General features: G+C 46.2%; 1 protein-coding gene across 1 annotated transcript in view; it reads left to right on the top strand.

Moving 5' to 3' along the window:
• The window catches only part of pou2f3 (POU class 2 homeobox 3), a 258,269-nt gene that overhangs the window by 82,999 nt on the left and 148,433 nt on the right, over nt 1-26,837 (top strand). Inside the window, exons 4-5 of the mRNA XM_034177477.1 lie at nt 5,640-5,745; nt 7,612-7,650. Coding sequence (XP_034033368.1) covers nt 5,640-5,745; nt 7,612-7,650 — 145 coding nt within the window. The remainder of the gene's footprint in view (nt 1-5,639; nt 5,746-7,611; nt 7,651-26,837) is intronic.

Here is a 26,837-nt window from a genome sequence, read left to right as displayed (position 1 = left end):
CACGAGAGCTTAAACAGCTTAAGGCATATGGACCTGGCGAGAGAAGACAAAATCAAATTCGCATCAGAACCTGAATCATCAAAAGCTGAAATGGCAAACAATGAATGATCAGAGATTAATTGGCCAGAATGATATTTTGAGCTGAGAAAGGAATAATTGAGTTCTGACTCACACTCACACCTTGCCTGACAACTGGGAATCAAATGACCTGACTGTTCTCAGTAGAAATAGAGTCCATCCTCATGGCGGCGCCGTCACTCCGCTGAAGACAGACGAATGTGACCCAGCTGCATGGGTTCCTCGTGCTGTGATGAAGTGATTTGGCTCCAACGTGGCTGGAGGAGGATGGGTGACTCGGTGGCATGGCTGAACATCGATCAGATAACTGAGCTGCAGGGCAAGGTCGATCCATCAGGCATCGGCCGGTCCGGATGGCCTGCACGATGAGCTCATCGAGGTCCTCGGGGAGGTCAACAGTGATGAGCTGGTCCTGGATGTTGTCCAACAGCCCCTGGAAGAAGACATCAAGGAGTGCTGCTGGGTTTCACTCGTTCTGTGCCGCCAGGATACAGAAGTCTATGGTCTAATCTGCAATACGGCTGCTGCCCTGCTTGAGCGTAATGACTGAGTATGCAGCTTCACATCCCGGAGAAGTGTGTTGAAATACCTGCTGTAATGCCGTTGTGAAGGCAAGTTGCGGATTGATGACCCCATTCTGCCGTTGCCCACGCTGCAGCTCGACCAGTCAGGTGAATTATCATGAATGCTATCTTTCTCTTATCAGATGGAAACATTGATGACATGAGGTCATAGTGCAACTCAAACTGTGCGATGAACGGTCTGACGTCACCAGTCTCGCCGGAGAAGCGTTCAGGATAAGACAACTGGTTGCAAAAAACAGGTTCACGTATGGATGCTGGTGAGGCTGCTGACAGCCCCAGAGGAGATAGACTGGAGCTACCGGTAGCCGTGTCAGAATTAGCCTGAGGATTTACTCTAGACAGTAATTGTCCCATCTGAGTGCTCACCAAAGACATAAAAAAGCCTGGCTTTTAGCGAGCTCCCTAAACCCGGAGCTTAGGGCACTGAGCTGGTCTTCCTGCTGAGCTAACTGCCGACTATGATGGCATACCACCAGCTGGAAAGTGTCAGAGCCTGCTGTGTCCATTGCTGGCCAGATTGATCTATCAGGCTGGTTGGTCAGGAATGGTTGGATATAAATGCAGGACTCAGACAAACAGCTCTGGTTTTTAAAAGGGTTTACTGATGAGGTTAGCAGTGGTTGGTACACAAGAAGGCAGTCTAAAAATACAGCGGTACAAAAATCATCAGGTTAAGGCGTGGTCAATCAAACAGGTAAGGAACAGAATGATGCAGGCAGGACTATGGAACACAAGGTACAGAGCTGGAGAGAATGCACAAGGCACATCTATCTGGCAAAGGACAACAGCACCCAATGAGTCTTATATAACCCAGGTGATGAGCTGCAGATTAAGAACAGGTGTGGGTGGAAAGCACCAGAACAAGGGTGTGGCCAGAGAGAGAGAGAGAAATACCTACCACCAAGAACAAAGAGACAGAAAAGAGAGACAGGGACAGAAAAACCCAAGTAGGAAAAACTAAAAAGCGAACTAACACCAGAAGAAAAACAGTAAAGCAAATCAACTAACACAGAGCATACAACACTGAAACAAAAATCCAAATCCTGACAAAAGCATTCAGCAGAATGGAATAAAACCAAAATGGATAATAAAATGGAATTAAAAAGACTAAAACACAGCAGTTCAAAATTAGAGATTATTTTTACCCCTTTTTCAGGACCAATTTGTTCCTCAATGACCTCCACTTCTTTATACAATCATCAATCTCCAGTTTCCTTTCATGAATTGCGGGTCACTTGAGCATCTTTGTAGTTTTTTACTTGTGCACTGCAAAAACTATTAAAATATGATGGGAGGGGAAGGAGTGAAAGTGGAAAAGTGACCAGTCACAGCTCTTATGGTCTCCATCATTTTGACATGTAGTTTAAATTTTTATGTGCGCATATCAGGCTACAGGGAGGGGCTCGGAGAGATGACAGAGGGACACAGAGGACTCTCTGTGGCTACGGAGCTGCAGAGCTAAAGAAGCATAAATCAGGCTTCAGTTTTGATCCAGAAAAATCCCTGACATGCTGACTCATCATGATGTTTCTCCAGAGCTACAGTCTATTGATTCCATAAAGATCACAGCGTCTGTGCGGGTCATGGATTGTCCATAACAAACACCTTGTTTGAGCACAAGGGTGTTTAGACTTGTTACCAGTGCATCCTAGGTCAAAGGTCGATGTCATCAGGTCTGCGACCTTGTGTCTTGGACACCCATGTGAACAGTCGGATGGAGCTGTCGACTGATCACCACTTGGTGATGAGTAGAGTCAAGTGATGAGGTATTTAACCAAACCTATCTGGAAGGCCTAAATGCATGCTGATGGTTTTCTGGGAATTTCTGCTGCAAGAGCCTGTCCAGACAGGATTTAACTTACACTTCTGAAGAAACTTCTCCCACACCCCAAGGGAGGCTGGGGACATTTAAGCAGAGTGGTCTATGTTCAAGACCTCCATTGCTGAGGTGGCTGCTTTGAGCTGTGGCCAGATGGTTGTTGGTGCTTGTCTTGGCATCAAACCAAGAATCTGCTGATGGACACCGACAGTAAGGGAAACCATCAGGCTGAAGAAGGTGGACTTTCCTGTCTGGTTGGCACAGAGATCTCCAGAATCACTGGCTGCAGCCTCAGTGGTGGCTGAGGCAAAAACTTGGCCATGAGAGGAATTTGGAGAGACCATGTAGAACATAGGTAGCAAACTGATTCTAGAAAGGGCCAAGAGAGTGAAGGTTGTCTTTGTAATGACCAACTTCACCGGGTGCTTTCACTGATTAACATCACTTTGAGCAGATGGGATAAGTTCATCAATGAAATCCTCTGGTAGAGTGGGTGGTTACAAAGAAAACCTGCCCCCCTCTTGGCGCTTTCAATTTCAGTTTTTCAATTTATTTCATTTTATATAGTGAAAAATCACAACAAAGTTGCCTCAAGGCATTTCACACAAGTAAGGTCTAACCTTACCAACCCCCGAGCAAGAACACAGGTGACAGTGGTTAGGAAAAACTTCCTCTGATGATTTGAGGAAGAAACCTCAAGCAGACCAGACTCAAAGGGGTGACTCTCTGCTTGGGCCATTCGAACAGTTACAAATTTTTACAAAGTTTTACAAAGCTGAAGAAGCAGAAAACAGGAAATCAAAAACAACATGAAAACCCCCAGATAAAATAAGGTGCAATTTTTTGAGATGACCACAAAACATTTATGCCACAGGCAGGGGCCATCCAGCACCCTGGGGTGCAAGGCCAATGTTCCTTCCGCATGCCATCAGTGAGCCTGTCTCCATGGCAACATCTATTCCAAATGCAGACTGCAGTGTGTTGCAACAGCTTCAGACATAACATCTCGCGGTCAGTCCAGCATCTCATGTCCACAGCCGCCAGTCCAGTGCAATGTCATCCGCACAGAGAAAAAAAAGCAGAATCAGTCTGCCGGAAAAACTGCACGTCAGGTATAAATCATCAGCAGTAAATCGACAGGAAAGCAGAGAAAATACTAAGATGATCGCCGGCCGCTAGTCCAACACTTCACTAACAGACCCAGACTTGAGATGAAGTTGAGACCGAGACCTGCTTACTAATAAAATTAATTTAAAAGGATAGGAAGCACAGTAACATACTATGCCAGTATGCTAACCACACAAGAGGGAGAATTAGTGTGCCTTAAGTCTGGACTTGAAAGTATCTACAGAATCTGACTGTTTCATTGATGCAGGGAGATCATTCCACAGAACAGGGACACAATAAGAGAAAGCTTGGTGGCCCACAGACTTTTTATTCACCCTAGGGACACTAAGTGGTCATGCACCCTGAGAACGCAGAGTCCGGGCCGGTAGGGTTTAAGTAAGTCAGCTAAGTACGGAGGTGCCAGTCTGTGAATAATTTTGTAGGCTAGTAGCAGAACCTTAAAATTTTATCTCACTGGGACAGGAAGCCAGTGAAGAGACGCCAAAATGGGTGTAATGTGGTCAAACTTTCTGCTTGGTGTCAAAATTCTGGCAGCAGCATTTTGAACCAATTGGAGACCCCTAATGCTGGACTGCAATAAACCAGAAAATAGAACATTGCATTAGTTCAATCTAGAAGAGATAAACACATGGATCAGGGTCTCAGCATCAGCCATAGACAGGATGGGATGAATCTTCATTATATTAGCAGGTGGAAGAAAGCAGTCCTAGTAATATTTCTAATGTGGAGATCAAAGGACAACGTAGGATCAAAAATTACCCCAAGGTTCCTCACTTTGTCAGTGCGATGTATGACACATGAGCCTAGGCTAAGTGCTAGCTGGTCAAATTGATGCCGATGTCTTACTGGACCAAGAACCATCATTTTGGTCTTATCAGAGTTTAAAAGTATGAAGCTGCTAGACATCAAGCCTCTCACTGATGCAAGGCAATCTTCTAAGGATTTTATGTGGATGAGATTACCAGCAGTTATCAGCATGTATAACTGAGTGTCATCAGCATGGCAGTGAAAGGTAATTCCAAAACAGTATGTGCCCAAGGGGTGCTATATAACGGGAGAAAAGCAGGGGGCCTAAGATGGACCTTTGTGGAACCCCATACTGGTCATCAAGGTTGGAGGTAGTGTTGTTGTACAGTACAAAACACAGCGAGAACAAGTTATTCTGAATGACTTTCATACTTATTTGTTTCTGGAAACAGTTTGACACCTATGATGTAGAATGACTTTCGGTTAGCTTCAACAATTGCCAGAGGCAAACTGCCAAGTGACTCAGGAAAGGATGATAGTTCTTAGTCCAGACTGTCTTCAGCAAGGAAGCTGATTAACAGCAGTTGGGATGAGTTCATCAATGAAATTACCTGGTGGTTACAAAGACACCTGCACCCTTTTCGCCCTTTCTTTAGTCAGGTTGACACCTATGCTGCTTCTTGGCATTGAAAGGAGTCAGCTGAGGTGGTTCAGGCATTTAGTAAGGATGCTCTGTGGTCGACTGCCTTGGGAGTTCTTTCAGGCATGTCCAACTGGGAGGAGGCCCTGAGGAAGGCCCAGCATATGCTGGAGAGATTATGTTCCCCAGCTGTTTTGGGAATGTCTCAGGATCCCCCAGAAAGCGTTACAGGATTTGGGTGAGCATAGGCAAGTGTGAGATGAGGTCCTTTGAGTGCTGCACTATGATCCAGAGATGAATGAATGAATAAACTTAACTATATTTGCCTAAGATATGGAACTCGTGCAATTATTCAGCAACAGAAGGTTATTCAGAGGAGAGCTCATTCATGATCTCCAGTTTGCAGAGCCCCAGTACAGGAATGCTGCTGCCTGCAGGCAGCCTGTGTTCAGCAATCATTTTCAGTCTTCACTCATGAGATTGTAATCTCCAACATAATGTCCTGTTTTGGTATCTGTAATCCCATTCCATATGATGTAATGGAGGTCTATGGTGTAACCCGATTACACATAGTACAGGACAGCATGCATTATGTGGAGTGCAGAAGGCATCTTACATAGTTTTTGATGTGCTTATCCAGCAGGAGTTGGCCTCACTCCACACCATGCAGCAGCTGGTGTTGATGCCACCATCTCACCCACCTCACACACCCCCCTTCCTGTTGTCCCAGAGTCCCAGCAGCCACCAAGGTAGGTTCAATATATCCAAATCACACAACTGCACATCTGCAATGTTTTTACTTGTGATATGGAGTTCAAAGCTTGTGTAGGGATGTCACTTTAAAATGTTCTTCAGTGTCTCCTGCCGTACTGACCCGGACCGTTCTTTGGAGATGACGCTATACTGTGTTGGCCCATTGCCTAAAATGAATAAAGGTAACAAGTTCCTGTTGACAATTTACCTGAGTCTTTCCTGCTGAGAAATATTAAAGCCAGATCTACCACTGAGGCACTTTTAGGGTTCTTGCCCCTATTTGGCTTGATCAGGGAACAAATTTTGTTTCTGGAGTTTTGCCGGAGGTGACGTGAGCTTCGTATTTCACAAGCAGCTTCATCATTTTATCACCCTCGATCTCAAGGAGCTCTTGACTGGACTCGAAAACCCAAGGAGAAGACTTGGAGCATGAAGTTTTCTGGTGACTGAGATGTTGCCCTTCCCTGTTTGGTTTTTGCTGTGAGAGAGTGAGTCTACAGGATTCACCCCTTTTGAACAGGCACTCAGCCATTCAATGCAGCTGACGAAATGGAGAAATGTGTGCATCTGCTCACAGAATTTCCAGTTTGGCATGAAGACGCTGCTGCACAGTAAGCTTTGACGAGCTGACCACACCCTTTGACAGTGATTCACCGACCAAATTACTTACAGAAAAATAAACCGTTCAAATGTTGAAATTGGATTCGAGTGGGAATAATCTCCTTGTGTCTGATGATTAGCGGACGTTAATGCTGGATTTTATGGTCCCAAATTGACTTTTACTGGCGACACGTTCAGGGATCAGACACAACAGGGTTATTCCCTATTTTTGTGGCTGGAGACCAAGTTCTTGCTTTGGTGTCTCAACGTGCATCTGGTCTAAGTGCAGCCCTTTGTGCTCCCTACATGATATTGAAAAAGTTAGAAGACAAAACTGATGTGATTCGCAGTCCAGAGTGGAGAAGACCAGCCTGTGCCATGTTAACTAATGGCAAATGGTAAATGGACTGCATTTATATAGCGCTTTTCCATCTGCATCAGACCCTCAAAGTGCTTTACAATTATGTCTCACATTCACCTCGATGTCAGGGTGCTGCCATACAAGGCGCTCACTACACACCGGGAGCAATAGGGGATTAAAGGCCTTGCCCAAGGGCCCTTAGTGATTTTCCAGTCAGGCGGGCATTTGAACCCATGATCTTCTGGACTCAAGCCCAACACCTTAACCACTAGACTATCACCTCCCCTAACTAGCTGAAGGGGTACTGTGTTCACGCATGTGGGTTCACTGTAGCTTTTGCCATTATTAGCCATGTGCCTGAAGAAGAGATTGAAGATGTTGAGACTGTAGGATTCTGTTTGAAGAATTCTGAGACTTGGGGATCACTTGATGTCCAACTTGTTTACCAGCTGAACTGGAGATCAAGGTAAAAGCTATGATAGTTGAGTTTTCTTCACTTTTCCAAGTTGTTCCAGGGCTTGCAATGCAAGCTGTCCAGGATGGGGATTGGGAGTCTATACCTAATCATGGTATTGCAGCCAGTCTACTGTGTATGTGCCCGATCATGTCAGATCTCCAAAGATAAGCATTGTGGGTCTGGGTTAATACTTGATCGAAGCATTCTTTGGAAGACCAGGGGCTTTCTCAACATAAAACTCGAGTTTCCTCAGGAAGGACATCTGGCATAAAACCTGTGCCAACCAGATCACGGAATTATTGAGAAAATAGTAGTTGGGTATATAATCCCATCCCCATATGTTTGATGTGTCAGCACCGGATGTGGTGAGACATGAGTCCACTGTTTTATGCAGCAGCTCCGATCACTTTAAAACAGTTGCCATCATCTTTCTCTGTCTCACAGCACGGTGGCGACACAATGAACAAGAGCAGCACACCCACGGTGAGTTTTACAAACATATTTGTGATTTGTTTTTCTTTCAAAGTCTGTGTGCATCCTCTGGCTGTGTTAGTGTGACTAAAACAGAAACTCAAAATAGAGAACAGCTGCACACCTACAACAGGTCAAAAACAAACAAACAACAACAAAAAAACTACCACTTTGCATTTCCAAACACTCACAGGTTATAGTCTCTTTCTGAGGATAGCGTGATACATAAACACACAGATAAAACCTTCTTTTTTTAATTCAGTTATACAGCGCCAAATCACAACGAAGCTGCCTCAAGCCGCTTCACACAAGTAAGGTCTAACCTCACCAACCCCAGAGCAAGAACACAGGTGACAGTTGAAAGAAAAAAACTCCCTCTGAGGAAGAAACCTCAAGCAGACCAGACTCAAAGGGGTGACCCTCTGCTTCGGCCATTCTAACAGTTGCAAGATTTTTACAACATTTACACAAAGCTGAAGAAACAGGAAACAAAAAAACCTGAATAACATTAAAAACACAGTCCATTATTGAGCTGACCAAGCAAGGAATTGTGCCAGAGGCAGGGGGTCATCCAGCACCCTGGGATGCAGGGCGAAGCAGCAGTGTTTATGTCCTGATGGAGACATGGCTCAACAACAACATACCTGACTCTGTCTTCGAGCTACACGAGCGGAAACTCTTCCGTGCGGACAGAGACCAGCAGCACTCCGGTAAAACCAGAGGAGGAGGGCTGTGCATCTACATTAACAAAGGTTGGTGCACAAACTGTTCTGAGGTGGAAAGACACTGTTCTGAAGCTGTAGAATATCTTACAGTAAAATGCCGCCCTCACTATCTGCCGCGGGAATTTACAGCAGTGTTTATTGTGCCCGTCTATGCCCCCCCACGAGCTAATGCTAACGACTCTCTGAAGCAGCTACATAACTCCATCAGCTTGCATCAAAATAAACATCCAGATGCGCTGTATGTAGTAACAGGGGACTTCAACCACGTAAACCTGCAAGATATTCTCCCCAAGTTCCACCAGCATGTAAACATCACGACACGAGGTGAAAACACGCTGGACAAAGTGTATACTAATATACGTGGAGCTTACAGAGCAGCCCACCGCCCCCCATCTCGGCACCTCAGACCACATCTCACAACTCATGCTTCCTGCTTACAGTCCAGTGTTGAAAAGCATGGACGCTATCACAAAGACCATCTCTGTGTGGCCAACTGGTGCTGTGTCCATGCTTCAAGACTGCTTTGAGACCACCGACTGGCAAATGTTCAGAGCGACTGCAACAACAGGGAGCAATGTGGACCTGGAGGAATACTCATCGACTGTGCACAGCTACATCCGGAGCTGCATAGACAATGTGACCACCTCCAAGACCATCACCATCAGGCCAAACCAGAAACCATGGATGACCGGAAAGGTGTGCTACCTGCTGAAAATTTGTGATGCTGCATTCAAAGACAGAGATGCAGCAGCGCTCAGAGCAGCCATAAGGAACCTGTCAGCAGGAATAAAAAGAGCTAAGTCCACATATGCCCTCAAGATTCAAGGCCACCTCCAATCCAATGACCCACTGAGCATGTGGAGGGGCATCAAATGCATCATGGACTACAAAAACAATGTAGCACAGTGCTCTGCAGACCCAGCGCTCCCGGACACTCTGAACGCCTTTTATGCACATTTTGAGGCGTCCAACACCACCACCCCCCCCCCCGAGTCCCTCCCTCCCCCAAAGACCCCCCCCCCCCCCAGTCAGCAACATCACTACAGCTAAGGTGAGGAACGTGCTGCAGAGGATCAACCCCCGAAAGGCCCCGGGCCCTGACGGACAACCAGGGAGGGTCCTTAAAGACTGTGCACAGCAGCTGTCTGAGGTTCTGGTGGATATATTCAACACCTCTCTGTCTCAAGACTGGGGTTCCGCCGTGCTTCAAGACATCAAGGATAATCCCTGTGCCAAAGACCTCTGCACCATCCTGCCTCAACGACTACAGGTCCGTTGCACTCACCCCTATCACCACAAAGTGCTTTGAGAGGCTGGTGATGAGGAGCCTGAAGCAGACCATTGATGTGACTGTCAATGAGCACCAGTACGTGCCGGTCCACAGCTGATGCCATCTCCACCGTGGTGCATCAGGCTCTCTCCCACACAGAGAACAAGGACTCCTATGCAAGGCTGCTGTTCCTGGACTTCACTTCTGCGTTCAGCACCATCATCCTGCAAACCAGAAACTGGTTTCCAAGCTGGCTGAAATAGGAGCCCCCTCAGCACTGTGCAACTGGATCCTGGACTTCCTGACTGGGAGGCCACAAAGTGTCAGGATCAACACCACCTCATCCTCCACCATCATCCTGAACACTGGCTCACCCCAGGGTTGTGTGCTCAGTCCACTGCTGTACACATTGATGACCTTCGACTGCAGAGCCCAGCACGAGAATAATCTTGTTGTTAAGTTTGCAGATGATACAGCAGTGATCGGAATCATCAGCCAAGGGGATGAGACAGCGTACAGGCGAGAAGTGGAGAACCTGACACGGTGGTGTGGAGACAACAACCTCATCCTCAACACCCAGAAGAACAAAGGGGATAGTTGTTGACTTCTGCAGGTCAGCCCCCATCACCCCCTCCCCCGTCTACATCAACGGAGCAGCAGTGGAGATCATCTCCTCCATCAGGTATCTTGGAGTCCACCTCTCCAACACGCTCACCTGGCACACCAACACCACGGTTGTCATCAAGAAAGCCCACCAATGTCTCTATTTTTTGAGGAAATTGGGAAGGGCCGGACTTCTACAGCTGTGTAGTGAAGAGTGTCCTGTCCTGCTGCCTCCCTGTGTGGTATGGTGGCTGCACGGTGGCGGAGAAGAAAGCGCTGCAGCAGGTGGTGAAGTCTGCATAGAGGACCATTGGATGCAGCTTACCACCCATCGGGGGCATTTACATCTCCAGATATAGAAACAAAGCCACCTGCATCCTCTGTGACTCCACCCACCCTGCGCACAGTCTGTTCACACCCCTTCCCTCTGGAAGGAGGCTGTGCAGCATCCGGGCAAAAACATCCAGCCTGAAAAACAGCTTCTACCCGAATGATGTCAGACTGTGGAACAGTTCAACATCCACCACCAAACTGTGAACATTGCACTACATGCACAGTGTCACCTTCTTAATACTCTAACGCTGCTGCTGCTGCCGACCCTGTGCCTTATTCTATGGCCACAGGGGTGAAGATATTGCACATTGCAAAAGTTTATATTGCAAAAGTTTATACAGTAGGTTAGGTTAAAAAAATTAACTACATCAAGACCTCGAGAAACTGCATTTCATTCTGTCTGTAAGGGTTGAGTGACAATAAAAGTGAGTCTGAGTCTGAGTCTGAGAGTCCATCAGTGGGCCACTCCTCATGGTAGAATATATCCCCTGTAATGTGCTGCATCAGCTTCAGCCATGGCATTTCATAGTCAGTCCAGTGCCCTATGATTTGCAGCTGTCAACCTTGAGGAAAAAAAGCAGAATCAGTCAGCTGCAAAAACTACCCCTAAAGTATGACTTCACCTGTTATGGTTCGAGGTCCGGACTGGACCAGACTGGTACTTGATGATGAACTCAAATGCTGGCAGCAAGGAACAGAACTGGTTGTGAATGAAAAGATAATTATTGACAATAACTGGATAAATAATAACAGTGCGCTTGGGGTGCCTGCAGAGTGGAGAGTCAGCTCACTCGTAGCGGTGGAAATTAGGGAGCTGCGGGTTCCTGAGCCACTCCTGTAAGAGCATTGAAATCCTGGAGTACAGTGGTCCCTCGTTTATTGTGGGAGATACGTTCTAAAAATAGCCCGCAATAAGCAAAATCCGCGAAGTAGTCAGCGTTATTTTTTACAATTATTATAGACGTTTTAAGGCTGTAAAACCCCTCACTACACACTTTATACACTTTTCTCAAACAGGCATTAAAATTTTCTCACTTTTCTCTCGTGTGTAAACACTCAAAGTTCAAACCTTAGTAGAAAAATAAGACCAACCTGTTTTCAGGCCCAAACATTTTTTGAGAAATAAAAATACGAGGTCTGTCCGTAAAGTATCGTACCTTTTTATTTTTTTCAAAAACTATATGGATTTCATTCATATGTTTTTACGTCAGACATGCTTGAACCCTCGTGCGCATGCGTGAGTTTTTCCACGCCTGTCGGTGACGTCATTCGCCTGTGAGCACGCCTTGTGGAAGGAGTGGTCCCGCCCCCTCGTCGGATTTTCATTGTCTGGAAATGGCGGAATGAAAAGGACTTTTTTTCCATCAGAATTTTTTCAGAAGCTGTTAGAGACTGGCACTTGGAAACCATTCGAAAAATTTATCTGGCTTTCAGTGAAAATTTTACGGGCTTCACAGAGAATAAGGACTTTAACTACAGGTTTAAGGACCCCTTTAAAGGACGGTCGGTGCGCCGCGCTGCGAGCTGCGACGATGCGGCACAAACCACTGGATCACTGATGGCTCTGTGGATACGAGACCGTCGTGTGCTCTTTCTCTGGTTATCACAAGAGCTGGACATCAGCCATTTTCCGGCAGATTTCACTTTTAACAAGAGATTTTGTCATGGAAAGCCGCGCGGAGGCTTCGCGCGTCACGACCGATTCGCTGATGAAGCGAGACAAAGGAACACCTCCGTTTCGGAGTGTTAGAGGACAAGTTGGGACATGTCTATCTCGGCTTTCAGTGCTTACCAGCCCAGTGAGTATAAAAGAACTTGTGGAGAGCTGGACATGTCCCAACTTGCACCGACCGTCCTTTAAAGGGGTCCTTAAACCTATAGTTAAAGTCCTTATTCTCTGTGAAGCCTGTAAAATTTTCACTGAAAGCCAGATAAATTTTTCGAATGGTTTCCAGGTGCCAGTCTCTAACAGCTTCTGAAAACATTCTGATGGAAAAAAGTCCTTTTCATTCCGCCATTTCCAGACAATGAAAATCCGACGAGGGGGCGGGACCACTCCTTCCACAAGGCGTGCTCACAGGCGAATGACGTCACCGACAGGCGTGGAAAAACTCACGCATGCGCACGAGGGTTCATGCGTGTCTGACATAAAAACATATGAATGAAATCCATATAGTTTTTGAAAAAAATAAAAAGGTACGATACTTTACGGACAGACCTCGTAGAACATTTTCCTACAAATAATTATGATGGCTTTTAGAACTAACGAATTTGATTTTAACAATCAACCTACGAGGTTGGACACATAAGAAATTATTAATAGTGACTGACCAGTATTTCACAGATCCTCTGATCGCGCCACTTAGTCGTGGCGCCGCGCAGCTGTCGCGCCTTTTTCCACCTCACTGCAGGTGTCTTTTTCCAAGTGAAGTTATGGGTAGTTGTTGGCGCTCTTTTTTTTTCTGGGCAAGAAGATTCTTATAAACAGACACGCAGAACACAATGCGCGTACTCTCCCTTCGCAGTGCTGCGACCGGCCTGCTTGATGAGGACGCAATGCACTGTAAAAAAAAACAAAAAAAAAAAAAAAAAACATGCAAAATTGGACTAAAAAAATCCGTGAAACTGCGAGGCCACGTTATAGCGAGGGACCACTGTATATGGAACTGGAGCTGGGGCCAGGTGGGATGCACAGAGCTGAGAACAGGAACTAGGAGAATGGAGTATAGAGAAGGTGAGTGATTGCACTCATAACACTGAAGCCAGTTCACTGAAGGCTTAAAACGGGAATATTCGTAGTTCTGGAAATAATGTTCAGAGTCTTGGAAATAAGGTTTGCTGTTCAGGTTCACAGTTCATGACTATCTTCAGAGGTCAGAGGTCAGGTGCTGCATTTCTTGTGACATACTTCCACTTAAGCAGGACTTGACTTTCGAAATAAACTTTCGAAAAGTTCATACAGTTCTGGGAAAACAGTTCTTAGAAATAGTTCTTGGTACTAGTTCTTGGAACAGTTCAAGGAGCCAGTTCATGGAAACAGTTCTTAGTCATGCACAGTCACAAACAGGGGCAGGGTGTGAATGGGATCTCACCGAACATGAAGGAACTTAACAGTAGCTGAAAGCCGGAGAGTTCCAGAGTGATGTTGTGCAGAATGTGGCGTGGGAGCCAGGAGCGTGTGCAACAAGGAAGCCACGCAGGACAGTGTCTGGAATCACCAAAAACGTCAATGAGCTCTAATATGCAAATTAGAGCTGGCTAGGTTGCCTTGGGATGAGCTGTGGAGAGCTCAGACATCAGAGTGCATGGAAGCGGCAAGAAAGACAAGGTCACGGTGTGGAAGCTTCACAATCAGGATGCAATGCAAGAATCTGGCAGTCAATGAGCAGAAAGCCTGGGTTTAAGTAACCCAGTCATAGCCATGCCACTCCTGAACGTCAGGTGTGTGTCGATAATGAGCAGGAGGTGTTCTTCGGCTCACAGTGTACCATCTGGGGTAAAACTAACAGACTACACACAAGGTTAAAAGCAGACAGGAAAGGGAGGCAGACAAAGGGAGCCCACAACATCACCAGCAGTAAATCAAGAAGGAAGCAGAGAAAATACTAGTAAATACTAGTTCCATACTATGGCAGTATGCTAGCCACACTGGGGATAAAGAATAGATACAAGAAAAAACTGAAGAAATACTGAGGTGATCACCGGCCACTAGGCCTAACCTTCACTAACAAACCCAGTCTTAAATAAAGTTGAGGCCACAGCCTGCTCTGTTTACTAATAAAATCAATTTAAAAGAGTAAAAAGCATAGTAACATACTATGCCAGTATGCTAGCCATACAAAAGGGAAAATAAATGCATCTTAATTCTGGACTTGAAAGTCTCCACAGAATCTGACTGTTTTATTGATGCAGGGAGATCATTCCACAGAACAGGGGCATGATAAGAGAAAGCTCTGTGACCAAACAAACTTTTTATTCACCCTAGGGACACAAAGTAGTCCTGCACCCTAAGAATGCAGAGCCTGGGCTGGTACATAGGGTTTAAGTAGGTCAGCTAAGTAGGGAGGTGGTAGTCTGTGAATAATTTTTATAATACAAGAGCTTGGGACTCCGGCAAGGGTGGTTGCATCTCTTCCTCGCTCCTCTGTATCTGCTCCAACTTTCAAAGTCCCTACTTCATTCGACTGTGAATTCTTCAAACTACATTGGATTAACCATGGAATTGATCAGCTGGTCTTTGAACGCTATTGACACCATTTTTTCAACAAGAAAATCAGGGCTGGGGGACTCTGTGTGCCCAGATGGAACCTACCCTGCGAGCTATGTTCTCGATGCCTGGGAGAAATGGCGTGTTGTGTGCTTGATACCACTCTCTGTGGAGGACGTCAAAGGTTTATTTATATTGGGTTTTATTGTAGGAGGGCTGGTACTTATTGGCTTATGTGCTGCCCTGACCTACCTGAGAATTGGCACGACAGCTGCTACCAGAACCACGACCACTCACCTGTCTGTCATGATTAATAAGGTGGGCAAGGCGATACATTGTCAGACTGAGTTAAACCTTGAACTCAGACCTAAGTTGGATAACATCTCGGAGCAAATGTACACCTTGCAAAGGAAGATGTCGGAGACCAGGGAATCCTCATAAATTGGATTTGGTCAGTCAGAGGAACTGCAAATGTGTTTTCTCTGCTCAACACTAAACATGGCAGGCTTATCAGCCTCCAAAGGTCAAAACACCCTGCTATTTTCCTCCATAAGAATGTCTACGGCTTTGGTGAACCATTCGGCTGCCCCTCTTATCTTCTGCCCTCCCCGACAGTCAGTTTGATGTTGTCAAGGCAACTCCAGACATTATGCATACACTGACAGAAACTGATACAAACTCATCTCATCTGCACACATGACACACTTGCTATCTTCCCCTCCCACCTCTACCACCCTCACTTGCCTCTGCCCTGCCGCTCCCACTGAGCTCGTGGCTGCATGGGACACTGCTGCCCCCTCCCCCCCACACACACACACACATTCACATTGCCTCAATTGGGATGACGAACTGTCTTAAAGTTTAGCATACATAAACAATCAAATGTACGAGGTCTGTTAGAAAAGTATCCGACCTTTTTATTTTTTGCAAAAACTATATGGATTTGAATCATGTGCGCTTGCATCAGCCAAGCTTGAACCTTCGTGTGCATGCGTGAGTTTTTTCACGCCTGTTGGTTGCGTCATTCGCCTGTGGGCAGGCTTTGAGTGAGCAGTGGTCCACACCTCTCGTCGGATTTTCATTGTCAGGAAAATGGACGAGCGATGCCGCTTTGCTGCATGAAATTTTTTTCAGAAACTGTGTGAGACAGCCAGGTGGAAACCATTCGGAAAATTCAGATGGCTTTTGGTGAAGATTCTATGGGGATCACACAGATTAGGGAGTGGTACAGCCGGTTTAAAGACGGCCCACAATGGCACAGCGGTGATCAACAGGCTGAAACGACCAGATCATTTCCAAACTGAATGCTGTGTTGATCCCGTACGTCATCTGACTACCAGAAAAATGGCACAAGAGGTGGACATCAGCCATTTTTCGGCAGATTCCACTGTTACAGGAGATTTTGTAATGAAAGACGTGTGGAGGCATTCGCGCGTCGGGACGGAGCCGCTAATGGCGGTGAACAAAAGCACCATACCACCATTCAGAAGATTCAGATGGCTTTTGGTGGCTTTTTAGTCGAGTGAGTATCCGAGAAATTGTGGAGAGCTTGGCATGTCACAACATGTCCTGTGAGACTTCCAACACGGACTTGCTTTCTGTCACACTATTCTTGTACATGTCCTGCACTACCTTAACATACTTCTCTGCCACTCCAGACTTCCTCATACAATACCACAGCTCTTCTGTTGGCACCCTATCATAAGCTTTTTCTAAGTCCACAAACACACAATGTAAGTCTTTCTGTCCTTCTCTGTACTTCTCCAACAGTATTCTCAGAGCAAACATTGCATCGTAGTGCTCTTTCTCGGCATGAAACCATATTGCTGCTCACAGATCTTCACCTGTTTTCTAAGCCTAGCTTCTACTACTCTTTCCCATAACTTCATGCTGTGGCTGATCAACTTTATGCCTCTGTAGTTACTGCAGCTCTGCACACCACCCTTGTTCTTGAAAATAGGAACCAGCACACTTCGTCTCCACTCCTCAGGCATCCTCTCACTTTCCAAGATTTTATTAAACAATTTGGTTAGAAACTCTACTGCCATCTCTCCTAGACATTTCCATGCCTCCACTGGAATGTCATCTGAACCAACTGCCTTTCCACTCTTCATCCTCTTCATAGCAGCCCTCACTTCTTTCTTACTAATCTCTTGTACTTCCTGATTTACTCTCACCACATCATCCAGCCTTTTCTCTTGCTCATTGGGCCTCATGTATCAAAGTTGCGCACTTGTGGCGTAAATTTATGGTGTAAATTTGAAGTACACCAAAGTTGCCGTGACATGTATCAAGCAGTGCGCACTTGCCCATTTCCGGCGTACGCCTGACGTGATCTTGATAAATGCGGCGGGTGAAAGCAATCGTAATTATAATAAACACGCCCATAAATATTCAGACTCCGCTTCAGACACACCCTCATTTTACGACATGGAAGCCAGGAAGACGGCAAAGAAAAAGAACTCCACCAATCACGACGTGTGCCAATAGAGCGTCAAAAGCGGCCGTCGTATCAATTGTTTTGTAGTATAATGAAAAAAGTGTTACAGTGGTCCCTCGTTTATCGCGGGAGTTACAATCTAAAAATAGTCCGCAAAAAGCGAAGTCCGCGACGTAGTCAACGTTATTTTTTTACAATTATTATAGACCTTTTAAAGCTGTAAAAACCCTGTAAAACCAATTTATACACTTTGTTGTGCGCCATGAGTGGCTCCGCCCCGATGCGCAAAATCCTCTGCACGTCTTTCATTACAAAATCTCCTGTAACAGTGGATTGTGCCGCAAAAGTGCTGATGTCCACATTTTCTGCGATTTCTCTGGTAGTCAGACGATGTTCCGGATCAACACAGCCTTCACTTTGGAAATGATCTGGTCGTTTCAGCCTCTTGATGGCCGCTCCGAACGCGGCGCGCCCTCCACCGGTGTGGGCTGTCTTTAATCCGGTTGTAATGGTCCTTAATCTGTGTGACGCCGATAGAATCTTCACCGAAAGCCATCTGAATTTTCCGAATGGTTTCCACCTGGCTGTCTCACACAGTTTCTGAAAAAATTTTCATGGAGCAAAGCGGCAGTCGCTCAGCCATTTTCCTGACAATGAAAATCCAACAAGGAGGCTGGACCAGTGCTCACTCAAAGCCTGCCCACAGGCGAATGACACAACTAACAGGCATGAAAAAACTCACGCATGCGGACAAAGGTTCAAGCTTGGCTGATGCAAGCGCACATGATTCAAATCCATATAGTTTTTGAAAAAAATAAAAAGGTCCGTTACTTTTTGGACAGACCTTGTATATTCAAAAGTTCTCACCTGTTATATTAACCACCAGGTGGAGTAAATGTCACATGAATATGGCAAAACTTTGATGAAAAGAAAATGGAAGGAAACAGTTTGGGCCCCAGTCGTACCTACGAAAAACACTAGATCTAAAGTTCCACAGTTCAACAGACACACACAAGTCACCACCGCCGGGTGACACACACAGGTCACCACCACCGGGTGACACACACAGGTCACCACCGCCACATGACACACACAGGTCACCACCGCCACATGACACAGACACACACAGGGCACAGTGACCTACTGCCACCACAAGTCACCACCACAAGGTGACACAGACACACAAGGCATTGTGAAATACTATCACACACAAGTCACCACCACCAGGGGACACAGTCACACACAGGGCACAGTGACATACTGTGATGCACAAGTCACCACCACCAGGTCACACACACAGGTCACCACCGCCAGGTGACACAGACACACAAGGCATTGTGAAATACTATCACACACAAGTCACCACCACCAGGTGACACAGGCACACACAGGGCACTGTGACATAATGCCACGCACAAGTCACCACCACCAGGTAACACACACAGGTCACCACCGCCAGGTGACACATATAAACACAGGGCACCGTGTATTACCGCCACACACAAGTCACCACCATGACATGACACACACAAGTCACCACCACCAGGTCACACACACACAGGTCACCACCGCCAGGTGACACAGACACACAGGGCACTGTGACATAAGGCCACACACAAGTCATCACCACCAGGTGACACAGGCACACACAGGGCACTGTGACATAATGCCACACACAAGTCACCACCACCAGGTGACACAAACACACAGGGCACTGTGACATAATGCCACACACAAGTCACCACCACCAGGTGACACAGACATCCATAGTGCACCGCGACATAAAGCCACACACAAGTCACCACCACCAGGTGACACAAACACACACAGGGCACTGTGACATAATGCCACACACAAGTCACCACCACCAGGTGACACAGACACACACAGGGCACTGTGACATAATGCCACACACAAGTCACCACCACCAGGTGACACAGGCACACACAGGGCACGGTGACATAATGCCACACACAAGTCACCACCACCAGGTGACACAAACACACACAGGGCACTGTGACATAATGCCACACACAAGTCACCACCACCAGGTGACACAGACACACACAGGGCACTGTGACATAATGCCACACACAAGTCACCACCACCAGGTGACACAGGTACACACAGGGCACTGTGACATAATGCCACACACAAGTCACCACCACCAAGTGACACAGGCACACACAGGGCACTGTGACATAATGCCACACACAAGTCACCACCACCAGGTAACACAGACATCCATAGGGCACCGCGACATAAAGCCACACACAACTAAGCACCAACAGGTGACACAGACACACACAGGGTACCGTGACTTGCTGCCAGACACAAGTTATCACCACAATGTGACACAGACACACACAGGGCACCGTGACATACTGCCACCACAAGTCACCACCACGAGGTGACGCAGACACACAGGGCACCGCGACATAATGCCACACACATGTCACCACGACCAGGTGAAGCAGACGCAAACAGGGCACCGTGACATAGTGCCACACACGTCAACACCACCAGGTGACACAGACACACACAAGGCATCGTGAAATACTATCACACACAAGTCACCACCACCAGGTGACACAAACACACACAGGGCATCATGAAATACTTTCACACACAACTCACCACCACTAGGTGACACAGACACCCATAGGGCACTGCGAGATACTGCCACGCACAAGTCACCACCACCAGGTGACACAGACACACACACAGTGCACCGTGACATACTGACACACACAAGTCACCACCATGAGGTGACGCAGACACACAGGGCACCGCGACATAATGCCACACACGTCACCACGACCAGGTGAAGCAGACGTAAACAGGGCACTGTGACATACTGCCACACACGTCAACACCACCAGGTGACACAGACACACACAAGGCATCATGAAATACTATCACACACAAGTCACCACCACCAGGTGACACAGTCACACACAGGGCACAGTGATATACTGCCACGCACAAGTCACCACCACCAGGTCACACACACAGGTCACCACTGCCAGGTGACACAGATAAACACAGGGCACTGTGTATTACCGCCACACACAAGTCACCACCACCAGGTGACACAGACACCCATAGGGCACCGCGACATAATGCCACACACGTCACCATGACCAGGTGAAGCAGACGCAAACAGGGCACTGTGACATACTGCCACACACAAGTCACCACCGCCAGGTGACACAGACACACAAGGCATTGTGAAATACTATCACACACAAGTCACCACCACCAGGTGACACAGGCACACACAGGGCACTGTGACATAATGCCACGCACAAGTCACCACCACCAGGTCACATACACAGGTCACCACCACCAAGTGACACATATAAACACAGGGCACCGTGTATTACCGCCACACACAAGTCACCACCATGACATGACACACACAAGTCACCACCACCAGGTCACACACACACAGGTCACCACCGCCAGGTGACACAGACACACAGGGCACTGTGACATAATGCCACACACAAGTCACCACCGCCAGGTGACACAGACACACAGGGCACTGTGACATAATGCCACACACAAGTCACCACCACCAGGTGACACAAACACACAGGGCACTGTGACATAATGCCACACACAAGTCACCACCACCAGGTGACACAAACACACAGGGCACTGTGACATAATGCCACACACAAGTCACCACCACCAGGTGACACGGGTACACACAGGGCACTGTGACATAATGCCACACACAAGTCACCACCACCAGGTGACACGGGTACACACAGGGCACTGTGACATAATGCCACACACAAGTCACCACCACCAGGTAACACAGACATCCATAGGGCACCGCGACATAAAGCCACACACAACTAAGCACCAACAGGTGACACAGACACACACAGGGTACCGTGACTTGCTGCCAGACACAAGTTATCACCACAATGTGACACAGACACACACAGGGCACCGCGACATAATGCCACACACATTGACTGGTGGTTGGCTTTCACTGCGGTATTGTATCACTTCCTGTTCCGGAGCACAGCGGTGTTTTTCTGTATCTGTTAGCTGTTTAATCTGCGCAGTTAGATTGATCTAGTTAACTAGATTTAGAAGATCTTCACTTAGCCTGGAAAAAGAGTTTGTTGCTCTATAAGAAAGCCCTTCGTGAAGCTAGGACATCTTTCTACTCATCACTAATTGAAGAAAATAAGAACAACCCCAGGTTTCTTTTCAGCACTGTAGCCAGGCTGACAAAGAGTCAGAGCTCTATTGAGCTGAGTATTCCATTAACTTTAACTAGTAATGACTTCATGACTTTCTTTGCTAACAAAATTTTGACTATTAGAGAAAAAATTACTCATAACCATCCCAAAGATGTATCGTTATCTTTGGCTGCTTTCAGTGATGCCGGTATTTGGTTAGACTCTTTCTCTCCGATTGTTCTGTCTGAGTTATTTTCATTAGTTACTTCATCCAAACCATCAACATGCTTATTAGACCCCATTCCTGCCAGGCTGCTCAAGGAAGTCCTACCATTATTTAATGCTTCAATCTTAAATATGATCAATCTATCTTTGTTAGTTGGTTATGTACCACAGGCCTTTAAGGTGGCAGTAATTAAACCATTACTTAAAAAGCCATCACTTGACCCAGCTATCTTAGCTAATTATAGGCCAATCTCCAACCTTCCTTTTCTCTCAAAGATTCTTGAGAGGGTAGTTGTAAAACAGCTAACTGATCACCTGCAGAGGAATGGTCTATTTGAAGAGTTTCAGTCAGGTTTTAGAATTCATCATAGTACAGAAACAGCATTAGTGAAGGTTACAAATGATCTTCTTATGGCTTCGGACAGTGGACTTATCTCTGTGCTTGTTCTGTTGGACCTCAGTGCTGCTTTTGATACTGTTGACCATAAAATTTTATTACAGAGATTAGAGCATGTCATAGGTATTAAAGGCATTGCGCTGCAGTGGTTTGAATCATATTTGTCTAATAGATTACAGTTTGTTCATGTAAATGGGGAATCTTCTTCACAGACTAAAGTTAATTATGGAGTTCCACAAGGTTCTGTGCTAGGACCAATTTTATTCACTTTATACATGCTTCCCTTGGGCAGTATTATTAGACGGTATTGCTTAAATTTTCATTGTTACGCAGATGATACCCAGCTTTATCTATCCATGAAGCCAGAGGATACGCACCAATTAGCTAAACTGCAGGATTGTCTTACAGACATAAAGACATGGATGACCTCTAATTTCCTGCTTTTAAACTCAGATAAAACTGAAGTTATTGTACTTGGCCCCACAAATCTTAGAAGCATGGTGTCTAACCAGATCGTTACTCTGGATGGCATTTCCCTGATCTCTAGTAATACTGTGAGAAATCTTGGAGTTATTTTTGATCAGGATATGTCATTCAAAGCGCATATTAAACAAATATGTAGGACTGCCTTTTTGCATTTACGCAATATCTCTAAAATCAGAAAGGTCTTGTCTCAGAGTGATGCTGAAAAACTAATTCATGCATTTGTTTCCTCTAGGCTGGACTATTGTAATTCATTATTATCAGGTTGTCCTAAAAGTTCCCTAAAAAGCCTTCAGTTGGTTCAGAATGCTGCAGCTAGAGTACTGACGGGGACTAGCAGGAGAGAGCATATCTCACCCGTGTTGGCCTCCCTTCATTGGCTTCCTGTTAATGCTAGAATAGAATTTAAAATTCTTCTTCTTACTTATAAGGTTTTGAATAATCAGGTCCCATCTTATCTTAGGGACCTCGTAGTACCATATTACCCCATTAGAGCGCTTCGCTCTCAGACTGCGGGCTTACTTGTAGTTCCTAGGGTTTGTAAGAGTAGAATGGGAGGCAGAGCCTTCAGCTTTCAGGCTCCTCTCCTGTGGAACCAGCTCCCAATTCAGATCAGGGAGACAGATACCCTCTCTACTTTTAAGATTAGGCTTAAAACTTTCCTTTTCGCTAAGGCTTATAGTTAGGGCTGGATCGGGTGACCCTGGACATGTCACCACGACCAGGTGAAGCAGACGCAAACAGGGCACCGTGACATAGTGCCACACACGTCAACACCACCAGGTGACACAGACACACACAAGGCATCGTGAAATACTATCACACACAAGTCACCACCACCAGGTGACACAAACACACACAGGGCATCATGAAATACTTTCACACACAACTCACCACCACTAGGTGACACAGACACCCATAGGGCACTGCGAGATACTGCCACGCACAAGTCACCACCACCAGGTGACACAGACACACACACAGTGCACCGTGACATACTGACACACACAAGTCACCACCATGAGGTGACGCAGACACACAGGGCACCGCGACATAATGCCACACACGTCACCACGACCAGGTGAAGCAGACGTAAACAGGGCACTGTGACATACTGCCACACACGTCAACACCACCAGGTGACACAGACACACACAAGGCATCATGAAATACTATCACACACAAGTCACCACCACCAGGTGACACAGTCACACACAGGGCACAGTGATATACTGCCACGCACAAGTCACCACCACCAGGTCACACACACAGGTCACCACTGCCAGGTGACACAGATAAACACAGGGCACTGTGTATTACCGCCACACACAAGTCACCACCACCAGGTGACACAGACACCCATAGGGCACCGCGACATAATGCCACACACGTCACCATGACCAGGTGAAGCAGACGCAAACAGGGCACTGTGACATACTGCCACACACAAGTCACCACCGCCAGGTGACACAGACACACAAGGCATTGTGAAATACTATCACACACAAGTCACCACCACCAGGTGACACAGGCACACACAGGGCACTGTGACATAATGCCACGCACAAGTCACCACCACCAGGTCACATACACAGGTCACCACCACCAAGTGACACATATAAACACAGGGCACCGTGTATTACCGCCACACACAAGTCACCACCATGACATGACACACACAAGTCACCACCACCAGGTCACACACACACAGGTCACCACCGCCAGGTGACACAGACACACAGGGCACTGTGACATAATGCCACACACAAGTCACCACCGCCAGGTGACACAGACACACAGGGCACTGTGACATAATGCCACACACAAGTCACCACCACCAGGTGACACAAACACACAGGGCACTGTGACATAATGCCACACACAAGTCACCACCACCAGGTGACACAAACACACAGGGCACTGTGACATAATGCCACACACAAGTCACCACCACCAGGTGACACGGGTACACACAGGGCACTGTGACATAATGCCACACACAAGTCACCACCACCAGGTGACACGGGTACACACAGGGCACTGTGACATAATGCCACACACAAGTCACCACCACCAGGTAACACAGACATCCATAGGGCACCGCGACATAAAGCCACACACAACTAAGCACCAACAGGTGACACAGACACACACAGGGTACCGTGACTTGCTGCCAGACACAAGTTATCACCACAATGTGACACAGACACACACAGGGCACCGCGACATAATGCCACACACATTGACTGGTGGTTGGCTTTCACTGCGGTATTGTATCACTTCCTGTTCCGGAGCACAGCGGTGTTTTTCTGTATCTGTTAGCTGTTTAATCTGCGCAGTTAGATTGATCTAGTTAACTAGATTTAGAAGATCTTCACTTAGCCTGGAAAAAGAGTTTGTTGCTCTATAAGAAAGCCCTTCGTGAAGCTAGGACATCTTTCTACTCATCACTAATTGAAGAAAATAAGAACAACCCCAGGTTTCTTTTCAGCACTGTAGCCAGGCTGACAAAGAGTCAGAGCTCTATTGAGCTGAGTATTCCATTAACTTTAACTAGTAATGACTTCATGACTTTCTTTGCTAACAAAATTTTGACTATTAGAGAAAAAATTACTCATAACCATCCCAAAGATGTATCGTTATCTTTGGCTGCTTTCAGTGATGCCGGTATTTGGTTAGACTCTTTCTCTCCGATTGTTCTGTCTGAGTTATTTTCATTAGTTACTTCATCCAAACCATCAACATGCTTATTAGACCCCATTCCTGCCAGGCTGCTCAAGGAAGTCCTACCATTATTTAATGCTTCAATCTTAAATATGATCAATCTATCTTTGTTAGTTGGTTATGTACCACAGGCCTTTAAGGTGGCAGTAATTAAACCATTACTTAAAAAGCCATCACTTGACCCAGCTATCTTAGCTAATTATAGGCCAATCTCCAACCTTCCTTTTCTCTCAAAGATTCTTGAGAGGGTAGTTGTAAAACAGCTAACTGATCACCTGCAGAGGAATGGTCTATTTGAAGAGTTTCAGTCAGGTTTTAGAATTCATCATAGTACAGAAACAGCATTAGTGAAGGTTACAAATGATCTTCTTATGGCTTCGGACAGTGGACTTATCTCTGTGCTTGTTCTGTTGGACCTCAGTGCTGCTTTTGATACTGTTGACCATAAAATTTTATTACAGAGATTAGAGCATGTCATAGGTATTAAAGGCATTGCGCTGCAGTGGTTTGAATCATATTTGTCTAATAGATTACAGTTTGTTCATGTAAATGGGGAATCTTCTTCACAGACTAAAGTTAATTATGGAGTTCCACAAGGTTCTGTGCTAGGACCAATTTTATTCACTTTATACATGCTTCCCTTGGGCAGTATTATTAGACGGTATTGCTTAAATTTTCATTGTTACGCAGATGATACCCAGCTTTATCTATCCATGAAGCCAGAGGATACGCACCAATTAGCTAAACTGCAGGATTGTCTTACAGACATAAAGACATGGATGACCTCTAATTTCCTGCTTTTAAACTCAGATAAAACTGAAGTTATTGTACTTGGCCCCACAAATCTTAGAAGCATGGTGTCTAACCAGATCGTTACTCTGGATGGCATTTCCCTGATCTCTAGTAATACTGTGAGAAATCTTGGAGTTATTTTTGATCAGGATATGTCATTCAAAGCGCATATTAAACAAATATGTAGGACTGCCTTTTTGCATTTACGCAATATCTCTAAAATCAGAAAGGTCTTGTCTCAGAGTGATGCTGAAAAACTAATTCATGCATTTGTTTCCTCTAGGCTGGACTATTGTAATTCATTATTATCAGGTTGTCCTAAAAGTTCCCTAAAAAGCCTTCAGTTGGTTCAGAATGCTGCAGCTAGAGTACTGACGGGGACTAGCAGGAGAGAGCATATCTCACCCGTGTTGGCCTCCCTTCATTGGCTTCCTGTTAATGCTAGAATAGAATTTAAAATTCTTCTTCTTACTTATAAGGTTTTGAATAATCAGGTCCCATCTTATCTTAGGGACCTCGTAGTACCATATTACCCCATTAGAGCGCTTCGCTCTCAGACTGCGGGCTTACTTGTAGTTCCTAGGGTTTGTAAGAGTAGAATGGGAGGCAGAGCCTTCAGCTTTCAGGCTCCTCTCCTGTGGAACCAGCTCCCAATTCAGATCAGGGAGACAGATACCCTCTCTACTTTTAAGATTAGGCTTAAAACTTTCCTTTTCGCTAAGGCTTATAGTTAGGGCTGGATCGGGTGACCCTGGACCATCCCTTGGTTATGTTGCTTTAGACGTAGACTGTGTTTCA

Source organism: Thalassophryne amazonica, chromosome 9, assembly GCF_902500255.1.
Source record: "Thalassophryne amazonica chromosome 9, fThaAma1.1, whole genome shotgun sequence".
NCBI classification, from domain to species: domain Eukaryota; kingdom Metazoa; phylum Chordata; class Actinopteri; order Batrachoidiformes; family Batrachoididae; genus Thalassophryne; species Thalassophryne amazonica.
The sequence above is the reverse complement of the archived record's forward strand: the minus strand, read 5'-3'. Positions and strand labels throughout refer to the sequence as shown.